The sequence below is a fragment of the Parasteatoda tepidariorum genome, chromosome 6 (genome assembly GCF_043381705.1).
Source record: "Parasteatoda tepidariorum isolate YZ-2023 chromosome 6, CAS_Ptep_4.0, whole genome shotgun sequence".
In the NCBI taxonomy this organism is placed as follows: Eukaryota; Metazoa; Arthropoda; class Arachnida; order Araneae; family Theridiidae; genus Parasteatoda; species Parasteatoda tepidariorum.
This window is the reverse complement of record NC_092209.1, coordinates 27,903,088-27,921,901: the sequence shown is the minus strand read 5'-3', so window position 1 is coordinate 27,921,901 and position 18,814 is coordinate 27,903,088. Positions and strand designations below refer to the sequence as shown.

Genomic DNA, 18,814 nt, shown 5'->3' with positions numbered 1-18,814 from the left:
ATTAATTGGAGTAGCTTATTAATTGTAAATGATTATGAAAACTTTTTGTATGTATGATTGGGAGAATTAGTATTTAATATTTACCATATAAATTGTAGTTATAATCTGGAAATCGGAAATTTGTGAATCTTATTATTTGAAAAATGTTATTTCTAATTTATGTTTAATTTTTCTTAAAATATGTATATTATATTAAATCAATTTTTTTTTATAATATTGAGACAACTTATTAATTGTAAATAATAATGAAAATTTAAAAACAAATTAAAAAGTTATGTAAGGAGCATGAATAAAGTCAGATAAGTTAGTGAAAATTATAAAGCATTTAAGATACACGTTTTTAAAATAGTAAATTTACCAATAAATTTGAGCTAAAATGATAGGAAGTAAAAAAAAGATATTATGTAAACAAGATCTTAACACAGACGTTGACAGATCTTAAAACATATTTACAACCAAATTATGAAATAAATTTGGATGACTTGAATATTACGTTCACTGTAACAAATAAAATATTACTATGAAGGTAATTTAAAAAATTTTGATTTAGACTGTTAAATGCAAATTTTATTCTCTAAAAAGTGATAACAGTAACATTTGCCAAATATAAAAGCTGTATAACTAAATATGTATACATGCATTAAAGAGTTAAGTTTCTAAATTAAAAAATTTCTTAAAAATTTGAATTATATTTATTTGAAATGCATGCGAAATTAATATTATTAAATAAGTAAAATTTAAACACCTATGTGAATACATAGATTAATAAATATGAATGTTAAATAAAAGTTTCTGTATGGGATAAGTATGTTTTAAAGAATTCTAAAAAATTCATGTTGCACTTTCTTATCGAATAAAATAGGAATCTGAGATTTTAAGATAAATTCATATATAACACCTACAAAAATTGTTCCTCTCGCATTTTAAAATGAAAATTAAAAAAAATTTTAAAATAATTTAGCTATTCTATATATTAAAATTCTGGAAACTAAACATAGTATTGACCCTTTTAACATAACACTACACTGCACTATCATAACACTACACATTAACTTAGCACTACACTAGTAACGTTAAGAATAATCTAATATTAATTATCTAATAATAAGGTATCTTAATTTTCTCAAAAAATTAATGCATAAAATTATTGTTAAAAACTATTTAATGATGATGTTGACAAATATAACAAGAAAAAATCTCAAGTCAAAATAAATCTCAGTTTAAACTAAAACTCTGCACATTTAACAATAAGTTAGTAACATAATTTATTCCTATTTAATAGTTAAAAACTAAAGCTAATGAGAATTAGCAGCAATAATCAGAAAATCTTAAGCAAACAAAGTTTACAATAACTACAAATTTAATCATCAGACTTAATTAAATAAACAGACATTAGTATTGATAAATACAATCTAATTATAGATTAAAAATTACAAAACGTTTTTAAAAACAATGCATGCCTATCCATAACTAAAGAAAAAAATTAGATGTAGATAAAGAATATGTAACAAATTCTAAATAAAATAAGACATTATTATAAACATGAAACAAGAGTTAAAAATATTGACGCTTAAATTTTTATACATCAAAATTAAAGATAACTTGACCATTTTGAAACTTTTTTTATAGCATTTAATGCACTTAACTCGTAAAACCTACTGATACCCCGTATAAAGAAAACTACATAAATTAGGAATAAGTCTCTTAAAAGCGCTAAATAATTTTATTTATGTCAATAAACAACTAAAAATCTTGCCGTCTTAAATTAACATAGGAAATGCCATTTAAATGGATCGTTCAACAGAATGTTTGGAACGGAGATTGGAAGGACGCGTCGTTTGACGTCATGAAATACGTCATCACTGTCCCTGTCTATAAAGCTGTATAGTATCACCTGATAATTAAGATCTTACATAGAATCTTACAGTGCGTCTAATAATTTAAACAGGGACTGTTGTACATTTAAAAGAAAAAAGATAAATGTAAATAAAAATATAAGAATAAAATCAATCCTATCATGGAAAGAAAAAAAAAGCATAAAATGACTAAAATCAATTTTTTTAAAAAAATAAGCCTTAATCCTAAATCTAGGAGGAACTAATTCTGTCTGCTATGCTGACTAAAATTTACCATCTAGAACGGCGAATACTATATATTACCAATAGGCACTAAGCAAGAGTTTATCCAAATTTATGATGTTCTATTGTATTTGAAAATAAAATGCCTCCTAATATTTTGATTCACAGGCAGTAATTGTGTCGGCCATCATCAATAACCCACCTCTGAAGTATAACAACTATCTCTATCCAGGATGGGCTGTAGCATTAGGATGGGGCTTTGCTCTATCTTCAGTAGCGATGGTACCCGGATATGCATGCTATAAACTTTGTAAGGCAAAGGGTACTTGCTCAGAGGTAGGTTGTATTACTTATATTTAATTTTAAATATTGTTGAGAGTGACCATAAAAATGGACCAGATTTAATGGTATATTATTGCAGGACTATTTACAAAAAAAAAAAAAAAAAAACACGAATCAGTGGTAAATTAACCTAGTTTATCTCAAAGATGTTCCATAATATTTTGGAAAGTGTGGCTGTTTGACTATCAAAATTAAAAACATAACATTTCTAAAAAGGGCACTAGCCCTAAGTTTTAACCCAGGACCCAAGTTCATCATAGTCGGGCGACCCTGCACGTTGAACTAAATTTAAGGATTCCATCTTAGCATGTCGAGCTAAGATTGAAAGATATGCTAAGATATAATAGGATTATATGTTAGCATATACACACAACGCCTTACTGCGGCATTTTAGCGTGTGTGGGGGCTGCAAACGGAAAAGCAACGATGAAGTATTTCCTAATTTATTTCATAACCGTCTTTGAACAGCTGGTCATATTTTTGGGTTTACGACTAATTTTCAACGCCGTAGCCTTGAAATTTTGAACCCAATCCAGAAGACAAGAGAACTCCTGGATCAAGTATTGGGAAAAAATTTCCTTCGTGGAGTTCTTGATGGAACTAACTCAAACGGTTAGCCTGATGGCAAGGGGCCTCTAACCCATGATTCGTCTACCACTGAGGATATTTTGATGTCAGCACTGTGGTCGGTGCAAGTCGGATGCGGAATTCACAGTCAATGCTAGGATTCGAACCCAGTTCACCTAATTAGAAAGCGAAAGCTCTATCCCTTGAGCCGTCACAGCTTAACGATGCAATATTTGTGCATACGCTTTTCTATAATGGTTTGAAAAAAAAAGAAACGAACCGCCCTGAATAACATCTAATTATCGACTCTTTGCGTTCTATGACTCAATCTTACTGGTTCGAAGGGGAGACCTGAAATGTGCTGTTTAATTAATGCAGACGATATTTTAAGTTACGAAATCAGACAAAAAAAAAACGAAATTTCTCTGAATAAACATGTCTTTTTTTCCTGACGGATTATGATTTCTGACCCCCAAAATATAGGGGGTAACCACAATCTGGGAATTATGATCCCAATAGTTTGGTCAAGAGATCGCTTCAAAGTTTGGACCCCTTAAAGTTAATTTTAGTTTTCGCTTATTTCGCTATATCTCGAGAACTTTTTAATTGAGTTGAAAAATTTTAACACACAATTATAAAATTCGTTTATCCAAGGATAATTCCAATGCAAAAAATAAATTTTAGTAAAATTTTTTTATTTCATTCAAGAATGGTTGAAAAAATTATGAATTGTAAGGTATACAATTTTTTGCATCATTTTAAATAATGTAATTTTATATTAGCAAAATACAAAATTTGAGCTAAATCAGTTGAATAGTTATTGAAAAATTGAATTTTAAGTATTTGACTTTTTTGAAATTCTATCTCTCAGAAATTATTCGACCGATTTTGCTACACAAAATTACATTCTTTAAATTCATGTAAAAAATTGTATACTTCACAATTTAAATTTTTTTTCCGACCATTCTTAAATAATAAAAAAATATTTAGTAAAATTTATTTTTTGCATTGGAATTATTCTTGGATAAACAAATTTTATAATTGTTTGCAAAAATTTTTCAATTTGATTATAAAAATTTCTTATAACGAAATACGTAAAAATTAAAATTAACATTAAGGAGTCCAAACTTTGGATCACTCTCCTGACTAAACTATTGGGACCATATTCCCGAAATGGCGGCTACCCCCTATATATAAGGGGTCAGAAATCCGAATCAATCGGAAAAAAAGGTGTGTTTATTCAGCGAAAGTACGTTATTGTGTCTGGTTTCGTAACTTAATTATTATTATATTATTTTTTAAATTAGCTATATTTGGAAGATTTTAATTTCAATGCAGAAAAAGGCAACCAGTGTTTCATGCTGTACTTTATTACCATAAATTATTAAAATTCTAAATAATATTTTCACATATTTGACCTAATTTATTAAAAAAGTAAGAAAAATATGTTCAATAAAAATTCTGGGTCAAAGAGTTAAAATAGAAAATAGTGGTTGAATGAATTAATAATTCTTCTTCATTTGTAGAGAATAGCATACTCTATCACTCCGTATCCTGAAAGAAAAAAATTCAAAGAGTCAGGAACTATAACCAGATTTAAGGTAAGTACAAGATTTTTAAACAAACAGAATTGTAGATGTTTATATCAGGAACTCTTGTGTTCATTTTACCTCTATACAAGTATTGTAAAGAATTTACAAAGCCATTTCAGAAAAAAGCAAGATATATTATTCCCATAGAATAAGCTGGGCCAAAATTATTATAATTTCTGTGTACAATAACATCTGTTGCTTGTACATATCACAGTACAGTAGTTAGATTATGTATGACATATCAAAACACAAATTCAATTCTGCACAAGAACATGCCAAAAGGACTTACCAGTTCTACTGCAATTTTTTATTTCACCAAACTGTTTTAGACAAAGACATAAGTTTGTGCTTAGAAATGATATCATGAGGGAAAATGCAAGTAATTATAGCAATTGAGACAAGTACAAGCCAAAAATATTTATTACATGTGCTATTGTAAGTCAAACTCTAAGTGCAATTTTTAACTTGCTTGATTCAAATTTTTTTTTTAATGGAGGTTATTAAATTATTTTAAAAAAGAGGCACGCTAATTCAGAAATCTTTGTTTTTATATCTAATCAGTATTGATTACCTAAAATTATTTTAGTTTTTAATTTAGATATAAATCCTTTATTTGTTTATTCGACTAAAACTATATTACGAGTTGGGAGAGTATTAAACTGGAATGCACTTAAAGTGTAGGACAGAGATAATTTAAACATAATAGAGATAGTGCAGTGTGTAAAAATCAGCAACATTAAAGTCAGTACTTATCACAAAGTAATAGCCTTTGAGCGTTTTATTCCGAACAAAGTTTAACAAAATGGACACATTATATTAAATTTGGGTTAAACAACTAAACGAGGAATTTCTTACTTTACTCTTTTTAAAAGCAAGCCATAATTATTTCAGGGCAAAGTCCTGAACTGGGGTGGGATTGGCAGGGTTACTGCCAATCCCACCCCAGATTAGGTTGTTTTTCTGATCATCTCTTCTGATAAAAAATTTTTCTGATAAAAAATTTTAATTCATACAGCGTTAATTTATTATCACTATTATATATATATATAGGAACCTTGACAATCTAGTAAAATCAACTGGTAACTTTAAATACTCTTAAAAAATGCACAAAGTGATTTGGATTATTCGAATTTATTTGGATCTATCACATTTATTCTTTAAAAAAAAAAAACAAATTTCATATAGAAAAGTTTGAAAGTTTCTTTTCTTAAATGTACTTTTTGAGCTATTTCCTTAAACACACACATTGAGGTGTGTCAAGAATAAGAAGCTCATCAACCTAATAATTTCTGGACATTTTGTTCATAAGATATAAATGTAGAATACATTTCCAAACACTTGGAAAGATAATTTTCTATTGCTTCAATAGTATTTTTCTGTCCATCCTCCACCTAGGCCATGATGGTGGTACTTTAGTATTGAAACTATGACTTTAGAAAAAAAAATGAAAGCGATAATACAGATTTCAGAGAAGACATGAGGTAACATGTGTAAGCCACATTTTAAAATTTGTACAAGAGAGCATTTTTTTAAATGAAAAACATAATTTCACAATAAGATGTTTCAGTGGATTGTGCTGAATCTAGTGGAAATTTGGGAAGCTTACTGTTCTAACTAAGAAGCTGATATACGTTTCCCAATGGTTTATTAAAACATATAAGATGGCACATGAATGCTATTTACAGAAGAGTTAATAAATTATAAAGAACGTAAACACATATTTCCAGAGAGTAACCAATTTTTAACGTAATTCTTTAACGCAACGTAAATTTAGAACACAACAATTTTCTTATTGCCAGATTACCAAACATTATATATCTCGTTGTCATGGAAATACAAAATAAATATCGTTTGAGTCACAACACTTACAATACTTATACAAAGAGACAGTTTGAAATAAAAATCTTACTATTGTAAAAAAAATATGATGTATCATTATCTTGCTAGAAGCCCTTCATATCTTAAAGATCAGAATAAAGTTTAGATAAATTTAAAATTAATCCATTTTATATGAAACATTAGTACAGCAAATCATTAGAATAATATTAATTAAACATTAATTTTTATCCAATTTTTAAAACTTGTTCAATTAACACTTTAATTTCCCTAGAGTAGATTTCATAACCAAGTACAAAATGTTTCTTTAGACAATAAGTAATAGAGTGTGTTCCACTTAAATAATGCCAACCTTGATTTTGTGTCATAATTGGATGTAAAGTAAACCAATGTGAGCCAAACATGTATGACAAGTATGTCGATTTCCAAACACATATCTACAAGGAGTCCCTCTTCCACCTGGACAGGAAAAATAATCGAATAAGTGAAAAAGGAGGGAAAAAAGTGTCCCATCGAAATAAAGCCACTTCTAAGTGCAGCCAAACTTCGTGCAAACTTCGTTTCTATATAACTTGAAATATGTGATACAGCTTGACAGTACCATCAATGCCAGGTTTCAATGATGGTAGCCTTTAATTCCGTCATAGACTGAAACTGCCCTTTTTTTGGCATAAGGATAAGGGAAAAAAACAGGTTATAAATGACAAGCACCTAGCGAAAGATTTTTCAATGTAAACTGAGACATTAACCTGCAAGAAAATCTGGACCACCAATTCTCTGTACAAATAGCAAATAAATGGGATTTTAATATTTTTTTTTTGTAAGTTAACAATTTTCATGCAACATGAGGACCAGGGTTGGCAAGATTTTGCCGCAGGTGGAAAAAACCATGGTAAATACCGGTAAAAACCGTCCTGGCAAAAACAGGTTTTTGCCAAGCAAAGTGGCAAAAACCTATATTTTCCAAGGTGAGAGGACAAAAACACATTTTTGATACAAAATTATTCCTAAAATTGAAATATATACTATGAATATAAATAATTACAAAAAAATTAACAAAACTATTATTCCATAATTAAATGATAATGTATCATTTTAGTAGTTTAAAACATTATTGATTGGAAAATTTGTGATTATTCTCTTTTTTCCAGTGAAATGAACTTATTTTAAATTAATACAAATATAATTTAAAGCATAAAATATCTATCAACATGTGTAGTTAATTATTGTACAAATAATAATTTTTTATAATAAATAATAGTATTATACAAATAATAATATTTATTTGTAAAAAAACATTTATTTTAGGATTCTAAAATGAAAAGAGATCAAAAACTTTCAATCTTTTAAAAATTATTACCCTTAGGTATATTAATTATTAATGTTAAAAATAATTTTTTCATGTAATGTATCAAAATTATTATTCATTATGATTGATTTAAATTTGTTTCAAGTATTTTGTAATAATATTTAATCAGCAATTTAGATAATTTGGTTTTTGCCGGTTTTTACCAGTTTTTGCTGGTTTTTGCCATTGTCCTGGCAAAAACCCCTTTTTGCCAGCGAAAACTCCAACCCTGATGAGGACAAAGCCACATTTAATTTACCACCACAGCAGATACTTTACCATACAATTAAAAAGCCTAAGCTTATTATCTAAGAGAAAAAAAACTTCATTTTTTTTTCTCACTTACTATTTCACTTTATATACAGTCTAACCACGTTAATGCGAAATTGGCAGGACTATCATTATTATTCTATGTAAACCAAATTATGTTTAGTGCGATACATCATGAAAACAATTACATGTTCTGTATATACATTAATGTATGCAAACAATACTATTATGAAACAAACAAATCAAAACAAATTGAAACAAAGTTTTAACTATTTTACTTTTTATTTATTTGTCCACCTGCTACTTCTAACAAAGAAAGAAAATGGAAATAGCATTTTTCAAAATGAATGATTCGGAATTTATTCACATGCTTCTATACCTGTACAGTTTCCTTGCAAGTTAAGCAATAATCAGCTTGAAAATTTCATGTTAAACGTATCAAATACAATATCAATTGAAGATATCACCCTTGTCAATTCTAGTATTCTTCAAACTGCTGTTCAATTCAATGGTAATTTTTATGAATAAATTAAGGGTTTAGCCATGGGCAACTCCCCCTCTCCCACTCTTTGTGACATATTCATGCATTATTTTGAAAGAAAAAATGTTTTTAAATTCTTCAAATTCTTATGATGGAAAAGATATCTTGATGATACGTTTGTCTTAGCAGACTGACTTTCGAAAGTAACTTTCTGTTGACAATTCAGCAGACCACAACATTCAATTAATTTAGGCGTAGAAATTAATTTTACTTTACCTTTTTTACATGTTTTTGAATCTAAATATTCTGATCTTTTTCCACCTCTGTTTATCCTAAACATTTTGCTGTCTATTTGCTCATTCATAATAATTCTAATCAACCTAATTGTCAGAAAATTTCTGCACGCTTAACCTTTGCTCTGACTCTTCTTTTAAAAACTACTAACTTAATTTCCTCCTCTGGCTTGCTGCTAACTAGGGATTTAACCCTTCTATAGTTAATCCTGTGCTAAACTCAAACACTCCTCTTTTTCTACTAGTTGCTTTACTGTTTTTTTTCCCTCCCTTTTCTTATTAAATTGCTAATATTCTCTTCTGTTTTGGTTTTTAAGTCATTTTTAGACCTATTAACAAAATCAAATTAAGACTTTTATAGATCTTATTAGCATTGATAATCACTGGGGCATTAACCACATTCCTTGCCAGTGCGACCTTAGCTACATCGGACAAACTAGACATGCTTTAAAATTTAGACTTAATGCACATATATAATGTGTTCCTTATCTAGAATTCGAGAAATCTTCAATTTCGACACTGCCAAAATTATTTCCACCCCCCAGTCACAAGCTTTTCTTGATGCCCTGGAATCTTGCTTTATTCAAATAAATGCTGCTTAACGACATTAGTTACTCACTACCTCTTCATAGTGTGTGAAAATGCATTTCTCCTCTTGCCCCGCTTGGCCACTGTGGTTCTTCTTGTTCTGTTTTTCATCTTTTTTTTTCTCTCGGCTAATGTGGTTTTTCCAGCATTGTTTCTCACCTTTATTTTCCCATTTACGTTGACAACTTTTAACAATAACTGACATTGTTTTAGCTGTTTGTTAATTACTTTGTTGATGCTACTTTCGGTAGTTGCAATTTAGAGCATATATGAAAATTTTTATTCCAAAAAGCACTTACTTCAATGATATTACAAGCATACTATGTCTTTCTCATTTGTCACATCTGACAATTTATTCCTGTAAAAAAGATGCATGTTTTTGTAAAAAAATATAACATTTCGTCACCCTCACATAAACAGTAATGTCCTATTACCATAGTGATGGGACACCTAATATACATTTTACTTAAATTTTAAAAGATCACTGATATACAATATCATGTAATCCAAATACTGCTTTAGTATAGCAGGATGCTCTATTTATTATTATTGATAATAATTTTAATTTAAAATACCAGCAATTCATTCTTTTTGTAATCTCTTTCAGCTGAAACACTGGACAAATGTGTAAAAGCCAATATGTTGTTAGCTGATTTCATCCAGAAAAAACTGAACCTCATCTTTGGTGTCACAAATACAGAGAAAAACTTTGGTACCACAAAATAATGTGAAGAAAATATATACACTCCCAACGGAGACAGAAAATACTTTTTGAACTTTAAGCACTGTGTTATAAGTTGTAATATGTTGTATGTTCTAAATTTCATTTTCATCATAAATTTTTAAATACTGCTACTTCAAGTACTTTCTGTAAGCATATAATATTATAACAGAAGCTTGGGAAGGAGAAATAAATCAAGAACTACATTTAAAATGCTTGATTAACAAAAAGGAGTTAAGACAAAAAAATTTTACAGCTATTTTTCCCCCCTTTTAAAGAAAAGAAGATTTCAAAGTCTGAAATATTACTTCAATATACAAATAATTCTAATCTTACCAAAGAAATCCATGGAGAAGAAAGCTGAAACACATAGAAAGCAAAGTTTGAAGCCATCAGAAGATTTTGTCTTGCAAGAAAATATAATTCAGACAAGTTCAAGAAGCAAACTTGTGACTTTCTGCATCATCCATTTTAAAACAATCTAGTGCGTGATGAAATTGTCTGAAACAATTTAAAAATCAATTTGTAGAAGATAAAATCTATCAATAAATTGAAATGAAGCAAACACTGCAAGACTCACATGAAAACAGTTTCCATGAAAAAGCTTTATGTATTAATGCCCTGCAAAACTAAATGTTATTAAAACAAGCAGATCATGCTGTAATTTGCTTAAATGTGCTAAAATTTTTCAATTAAACACATGCTGTTCAGGAAAATTTTTTCCACAAACAACTCAGTTGCTTAGCAACCATTCCAGCATTTGATGCACCAGATGCAAACCAATTCAGAAATAATTTGTATAACATGAAATGGATAAATAATTAAGTTTGATGCAGCGAAAAAATTTTCGTTTGGATAAAAAAAAAAGAGAGAGAGAGATGAAGAAAGCAAGGACCATAAAATTTGGAAAAGCTTTATGCATATATTGTGTGCAAATTAATTACAGCATAAAAACAAGATTATGACGTAATTTGCTTGTTAAATGAAGTATGTACTTGAATTTATTTAATTTTATAACTTACAAAGGAACACATGTTGTTCAGGGAAGATTTTTCCACAGACAACTTTGTTGCTTAGCAACAATAAGGAAAATCAAATTCATCTCAGTTGTAAAGCATTAAAAAGGACTTTTATACTGTTAATTTATTGTCATTATTTTTATTCGGAACAGTAAATTATTTAACAAAATTTTCCTTAAATGCAGCAGTGTTCCCTTATTAATTTTTTTCTTTAAAAAATTATAAGTTCAAGTTAGCTATAATCAGCAAGTTCAAACTTTTATGGTTTTAAGATCTGTGAACAACTTATATCAAAACATTTTTTAAAAGATTTTACAAGTGACACTTCAAATTAAAATGAAACAATAACATTAAAACTTAACAAAGTTAAATAACATAATCTATTGCTAAAATTAAAGTTAGATTAATCACATAAAAGAAATGTGTATATCGTTTGCTAAATGAATAATTCTCCTCTTGGCGAAAAGCTTTCCTCATTTTGCAACGGGCCAAGTTGATTGGAAGTCTTAAGTATATTTTAACAAGTCTGACACTTTTTAGACTAACTGTAATAAATCCACATATCTTTAGGTTTATTAGAAAATACATTTATTTTAATTTGCAATGAGCGCCAAGTACTGAAGGATTATAATATATAGCCTGAGGTTTTTTGAAACAATCTTAAGCAAATTTAGTTTGTTCTAGCAATTCTTTGCCTGCTTCTTAATTTACTTAAAAGCATATTAGCTGATTTTAAAAAGCTTAAAAATTATCAGACTGAGTAAAAAATACTGAATTTTTTTCTCCAATTAGCCAGGTAATATTAGCAAAAATCTGGAATTCCCAATTGATATATTACATATGATATGCATGTAATAACCTTCTACTGAATTATTAGGGTTTCTTAATAAGAAAACTTTTTTTATATGTTTAAAAATAACTTCATACAGTATATCAAAATCACATTATAATTAGTTTTTTTTTTTTTTAAAAAATGAACCAACAAAATTTTAAATAAAAATAATAAGCATCAAATAAAATCAAGTAACAGAAAACAAACTGAAATCAGGGTGCGCAGCCAGACTTTTCAACAAAAAATAAGAGCCTTTTAAGTACTTTTTAAGCACTCAAAAATTATCTTTAATCACTTTCCAAAAAAAAAATCATAAGGACAGTAATAAAAATTATTTTTTTCTATCGATTAAAGTTCTTAAATTATGCATGTAAAATAAATCAAATTCAAAAACTTTACATAATCATGATAAAATAACTCGTTTCTGATAAATATTACAGAAAAACTTGTGAAAAACGTGCATTTTTTATAATTTAGAACGACAATAGGTACAGCAGAGAAAATATCTCTTTTTAAAAGATAGAAAATTAAGTACTTTTTACAAATCCCGAATAAAAAAAAGCACCTTTAAGGGCTTTTAAAAAAACATAAATAAAAAATAAGCGCCTTTAAGCACTTTCTAAAAATGATATACACCCTGTGAAATGTAGAAAATACTGGTGATTAAGGAACTCGGATCATTCCTCTTTCATCCAAAAAAAAATTTTTTTTTTTAAATTTCATAAAAAAAAAATTTTATTATAATATTTTATACTAACTAATAAGCTTTTATCTTATCTTCGTTACGTAACCTTAATTACATTACATTTTCAAATATATCATGCTTTTTCCAGTTCCCAGCAAGTCTCACATCAAATTTAGTTAAGTTTGCCAACAGAATGGAGTCGCTCAATAGAAGCTATGAACAAAGTTTTAAAAAAATCATTTACTAAACCAACTTAGTATAATCAAAGGCTAAATATTAACAATTATCCATGAAAATATTTTCCATTACAATTGTCTAACACGCAGAAGAAAACTTTGTTGTATAGTTTTGTCAATCGGCAATGACATCTGTTAATTAACATTGTACTTGATTTAGAAACTTAGTGAAAATAGAGATTTTAAGTTCCCAATGAAGAATGAAGCAAACCTCACATTATTATTTCCTTCCTTTACAAAAACACCCAATGTAGCACAAGACTACTGCATCTATTTTTTCCCCTTTATGTTATAAAACAAAAACCCTATAAATAAACTACTTATTAAAAGCATTAAACTATGCTATGTATACAAAATCTAATATTCCTTTTCTTTTTCAAAAATACATGAATATAAAAATAAATAACTCATCTCAAAATGTTATAAAATTTTCAATTAAGTTGCTTCAGGAAATTAATAATAAAATAACTAACAATTGGCATCTTTAAATTTGTATTAAAATAGTAATGAATAAATGCTGTAAACAAGGCTTAAAATTAATTTCCTGTTGCACCGCATTTACTTTATAAAATATAACTGTATATAAAATATATATTAATAAATTAAAAATTCTATTATTTTGGCATTAAAAGGTGTATTACAATATATATACAGAGATGCCAACTTGCTCCGGACAGCAAATATATATTTTAAAGTGGTAGTTTATCAACTGTGATTCATGGTTTAATAAATTCAATTTAGTAGATTTCTATCCACCACTATTTCTAAATAATTTGTTGGCTTACATAATTCACCACTTTATAACACTTATGTCATACTATATCTTTTGAAAAGCAAGCAAAAATAGTCAAATATTTGCAAAATTTACTTAGTTGTTATCTACCGTTTTTCTAATTATTTTGGCGTGTCCGGAGCAGTTGGCATCTCTGTATATATATATATATATATAATCTACAAGTATACATTCCTAACTCAACTGTTTCAAGATCAACAAATAGATGAGTTTAAGTCTTTTCTTTCTGGTTATGTTTAAGATTGACAGTGATACAAAAACACTAATAAATTAACACTATAATTAAATCCATGTTAATTGAAAAGCATAGAGGAAGAATTTTCTTGTAACATGCTAAAGTAACAAGAAAATTCTTCCACTAAGTAACACACTTCTTGTAACATGCTACAGTAGTAAGTGGGTCAAATCATTTCAGAATTAGGTCTTTATCAGGTTTTATGTTTATGTCATTTTAGCAAAGATACTTTTGGAAAATCACCACACAAGAAAAAAAAAACAGAATTGAGATAAACATTAATATAAAGGATTTAACTTTTAATTACTTCGCAGGAAGGATTTTTAAAATCAAAACAATAACATCATGAATTAAATTGAGTCACTTGTTTCCTCTACAAAATAACATTCTATATGTTATTATTTTACTGTATATATTTCATTAAATATTTTGTATGACTTATTTTCGTTTTCGTGCATTTATGAAAATACTTATCTAATGCTTTATGTATAAAACTCTATATCCATTCTTTGCATTTAACTTCAAAATTGTAAATAAAGTGTATCATATTAAATTTGTGGGTTTTTATTTTAAAATTAAGGTTATGACTTTATGCACACCATTCCCAACCAAAATTAGAGAAATTCTCATCAAAACTAATCAATATCTTAAATGAGAAGAAAGTTATTGTATTTCCTGCTAATTTCAAATTCTCAACTACAGTACCGCTCAAAAGTATCAGTACACCTAGAAACTTATAAAAAAAATGGCAAAATTCAAAGTGTCATAACTTCTTTAAAAATGATCAAAAATGCTTCTTCTTTAGCTCATTTAGAAGCTTAAAGTCTCTACTTTTATGTACTGTAATTGTTTTTAATTAATATATTGTGCAACTATGTTCAATTACACTCTAAACAATCATAGAAAATTGTATTAATTTTTTGTGCAGTTTGACGCGATGTACGGGCACAAAGGGGTTAGATATTGCTATTTTTTATTATACCATTGAAAAATTTGGACTTTTAGCTTTCATTGAAAAAAAAAATTCCAAAAAAAACATGTTTTTGACGAAGTTATTGTCAAATAAAAAAAAGGTTTTTTACAGAATTTAATGATTTTTTAGCAATTATAATGATTTTTAGTGTAATTATAATATGATATGAAATTTTTTTAATTAAAATAAATTAAAATTTAATTTTTCTCGATAATATTATTTCATAATTTATTATAACAATTTAAAATTTTTTTTTTGGAAAATATAATAATGAAATAAGAATCAACGTTTACAATTTAATATTTTGAAATTTATTTTTTCGTATTTTTCTCAGAAAAAATTTGAAAACAAAAATGTAATAATGAAAAAATATTTTACATCATATTTTGCTTTCTTCAAAATATCCTCCCCACGCTTTTATAACTGCAGCACACACTCGAGGCATCCGATCAATCAGCTTTTTTAATGTTATCTTGTCTATTTTGCGCCACTGCTCTTGAAAGACTTTCCACATGTGATTTATGCTGGTTAATGGATCGAAGACCAAAGGTAGGAGGACGAACCTAAATAGTTCCTGTGCGGAATTCATTATAATTGCTGAAAAATCATTAAATTCTGAAAAAAAACTTTTTCTTTTATTTGACAATAACTTCGTCAAAAAACATGTTTTTTTGAAATTTTTTTTCTTTAAATGAAAGCTAAAAATCCAAATTTTTCAATGGTATAATAAAAATTAACAATATCTAACCCCTTTGTGCCCGTACATCGCGTCAAACTTCACAAAAAATTAATACAATTTTCTATGATTGTTTAGAGTGTAATTGTACATAGTTGCAAAATATATTAATTAAAAACAATTAAAGTACATAAAAGTAGAGATTTTAAGCTTCAAAATGAGCTAAAGCAGAAACATTTTTGATCATTTTTAAAGAAGTTATGACACTTTGAATTATGCCATTTTTTTATAAGTTTCTAGGTGTACTGATACTTTTGAGCGGTACTGTATAATTATTTAATTTAAAAAAAAAAGAACATCTCATCAAAACTGATGTTCTTTTTTTTTTTTAACTTTGAAATTTTCAACACCAAGGTGCCAACTTTCCAAACTAGCTACATGAGCTATCAGAAGTAGAACACATTCAATTAACACTTACAGAATTCAAATCAGCACAATTTTAAGGTGTATATATCACTTAATTCTATATAGGTACATAATATAAATGAAATTATGCAGGAGTTTACTATAAAATAAAAAATAAGTAACACTTAAAAAAGGTACTAAATCAAAATTTATACAACACTGAATATTTCATTTAAAAATGATAAAAATTGATTATATGGAATCAATGTTCTAGTTTTTGATTAAATTAGAATCAGCCCGTTTATCATTCTGAATACGAACCACTAAAAATTTCTGCTAACAGCATTTCACGCTTAAGTTTACGTTCGAATTACTTTTCTGTAAGGAGAGAAAATTAAGTTAGTGGGTTGGATTTCTTTCTTCTTTTTATTTGGCGTTCCTATCAAATAATTGTCTCATTTCTTATTTTTAATACAGTAAAAACAATTATTGTAGATAAGTTGCAAACAAAAAAATTTCAGAAGCATTGGTAGTTAAGGAAAGAAAAAATTTTATTTATACATATTCTATGGGAATTCTCTAAAACCATAATTTTTAATACTCAACTGTAAGAACAAAATCTTATCTATGAAATCATAATAATTAAGGATAAATCATAACGGTTGGCACTTCTCAGAACAAAAGATTACAGAAAAAAAAAGAAAAACATCATAAATACTTCATTTAGAACAAAACTATATAGTGTGACTGATATTACATTAGTTTTATTTTCAAAATTTCCTTCCATCTGTAATAATGGGACTGTTTTTACTAAATTTATTTAAACAAAACTTCAAATTAACAGGAAACATTGAAAGTACATATGAAAAGACGCATGGAAAGAGGGAAATAGAGAATGTGATTGATGTTACTAATAAAAACTATTTTAAAATTTCAATAAACTTTTTCTTAATTATTATTACAAATACTTAAAAACTAAAATTTTTGATTTAATAACTAAAATAGTTGATAAAAAAACTGAGAAATTTGTTAGTGGTGGGATATTATTAAATATAATTTTTTGTTGTTGCGATGTCTATCATGGAATCTCCGAAATGGGAAATATTATCCTGTCGCTAAGTCCAGCTTCAGCACTATAACGCCAAGTAAGAAAAGATTATAGGGAGAAGAAAAATATGAATACAAATTATATCCAAAATGGGAAAGATTACCTATAAGTTCAACTTCTCTACTATATTTCATAACTTAAAACTTAATTTACTGCACTCAACTTAAAAATTAATAAACTGTAATAGAAAATTAATGTATAAAATTTTAATAAAATATAAATTCAAATGGTTTTAAAATAAATATTTGTAGTTTCTTCACATATTTTAAATTAATGTTCGCAGATACTCATGAATTGTTAAGATCCTTTTGGATTTGAGCAATTCATATCACTAAGTTTACATAGAATACTAAAAAATCAAAATAGATATTTAAAATTAAATAATCTAACAGAATTTCAGAAGAAGCACGTATTAAGATAACAATGCTTTATTAAAATGATAAATATTTTAGTTAGAATATTAAGCACAGACTAAAATAAATGTATTAGGTCATAATTTAAATAACTACCTCTTTAAATCAATGTGATTTCATATCAAATTTTTAAATTTATATTTTCAATTTATATTCTGAAAGTGTTATAAAGTATTAATCAGAGAACAATCCATTTCTTTGATGCCAAAAATGACATTTAAAATTATTACTGGTTTTACCACAATAATTTTAAAAGAAAATATCAGTTCAGAAAAGCCTAAGTTAACAAAATGTTTAAGAATAAATTATTTTAAATTAACATAGAAATATTGTACAAACAAAATTGTCTGGATGAAAATATATATATATATGAACATGAAATTTCTAATAACAAATAAATTTCACCTTAAAATTGAATTTTAACATTCAGACCAATATTAAATTGCAATATGTGTATAAATACTACTTATTTATTCTTTTAGCATAACTGTTTCTAAAGTCAATTCAAAAACTTTGATAAAAATTCAAAACAAATTATTTATGTTTTAAAGTTTCTTTTAGTTTCTGTAACTTGTCCCATTGTCCTGAAAAGTTTTTTTTCCAAAATAAATAAAAAATAAAAAAATCATGCTTTGAACCCTACAAGTTCAAGATTTACTATAACAAAATTGTAATTCCTTTATTGCTATTTTAAGCAAGAGTACAATTACTTAACCTATGAATTGTACTATATCCTGGACCTATAAAATTATTCATTCCCCATTCAGTTTAACATAGTTACTCCATAGTTAAATAAAAATTCAACAACTTTTTTCTGTGGTTTGTATGCAGGGTTCCCACTCTATGATGAGATTGAAATTCAAGGCCTTTCCAGGTCTTTTCAAGGACCTCAACAAAATTATCAAGGACCTTAATCTAAGACCAATTTTAAAAATTATTCTCTTCTATTTTACTAGAAGCAACAATGCTTGTTGTGGCAATAATTAATTTCAAATATAATACCTAAATGCTTTGCCTATATAGAGAGAAGAAAGTATATGTATTATGGACTAAAATTTATATTTTTTTAAAAACAACCCTAATGGTTTTACATATTAATTCACAAAATCATTTTCAGCACAATCTATAACTAATGGTAATGAGGTGTTAATGGTGAAATCCTTTAATCCTGTGTATTTCCATGTGAAGGCTGCATGAAAGACAGAGCTAAATCTTAGGTATTCCATATTCCATGACTTTTCCTCTCCTCTATTAAACATCGTTTCTGAAATTATTCATCCATAATTTACACAACCTTCTCTAAATGTTATGCAGCAACAATTC

The 18,814-nt window shown here is 27.2% G+C and overlaps 1 protein-coding gene and 1 long non-coding RNA gene across 5 annotated transcripts in view; one reads left to right on the top strand and one right to left on the bottom strand.

Moving 5' to 3' along the window:
- Positions 1–10,346, top strand: part of LOC107445150 (sodium-dependent dopamine transporter-like) — a 165,457-nt gene extending 155,111 nt beyond the window's left edge. For all 4 annotated transcript variants that reach the window (XM_043053562.2, XM_043053561.2, XM_071182138.1 and 1 more), the window contains exons 13-15: positions 2,247–2,414; positions 4,514–4,588; positions 10,003–10,346. In XM_043053562.2, the coding sequence (XP_042909496.1) occupies positions 2,247–2,414; positions 4,514–4,588; positions 10,003–10,026 (267 nt within the window). In that variant the 3' untranslated portion in view covers positions 10,027–10,346. The remainder of the gene's footprint in view (positions 1–2,246; positions 2,415–4,513; positions 4,589–10,002) is intronic.
- Positions 4,340–10,583, bottom strand: LOC122271636 (uncharacterized). Its single transcript, XR_006226516.2, has 3 exons — positions 10,453–10,583; positions 9,695–9,753; positions 4,340–4,541 (listed from the first exon to the last, which is right to left on the bottom strand). It is a non-coding gene; the product is annotated as an uncharacterized lncRNA (long non-coding RNA).
- Positions 10,584–18,814: the final 8,231 nt, after the last annotated feature.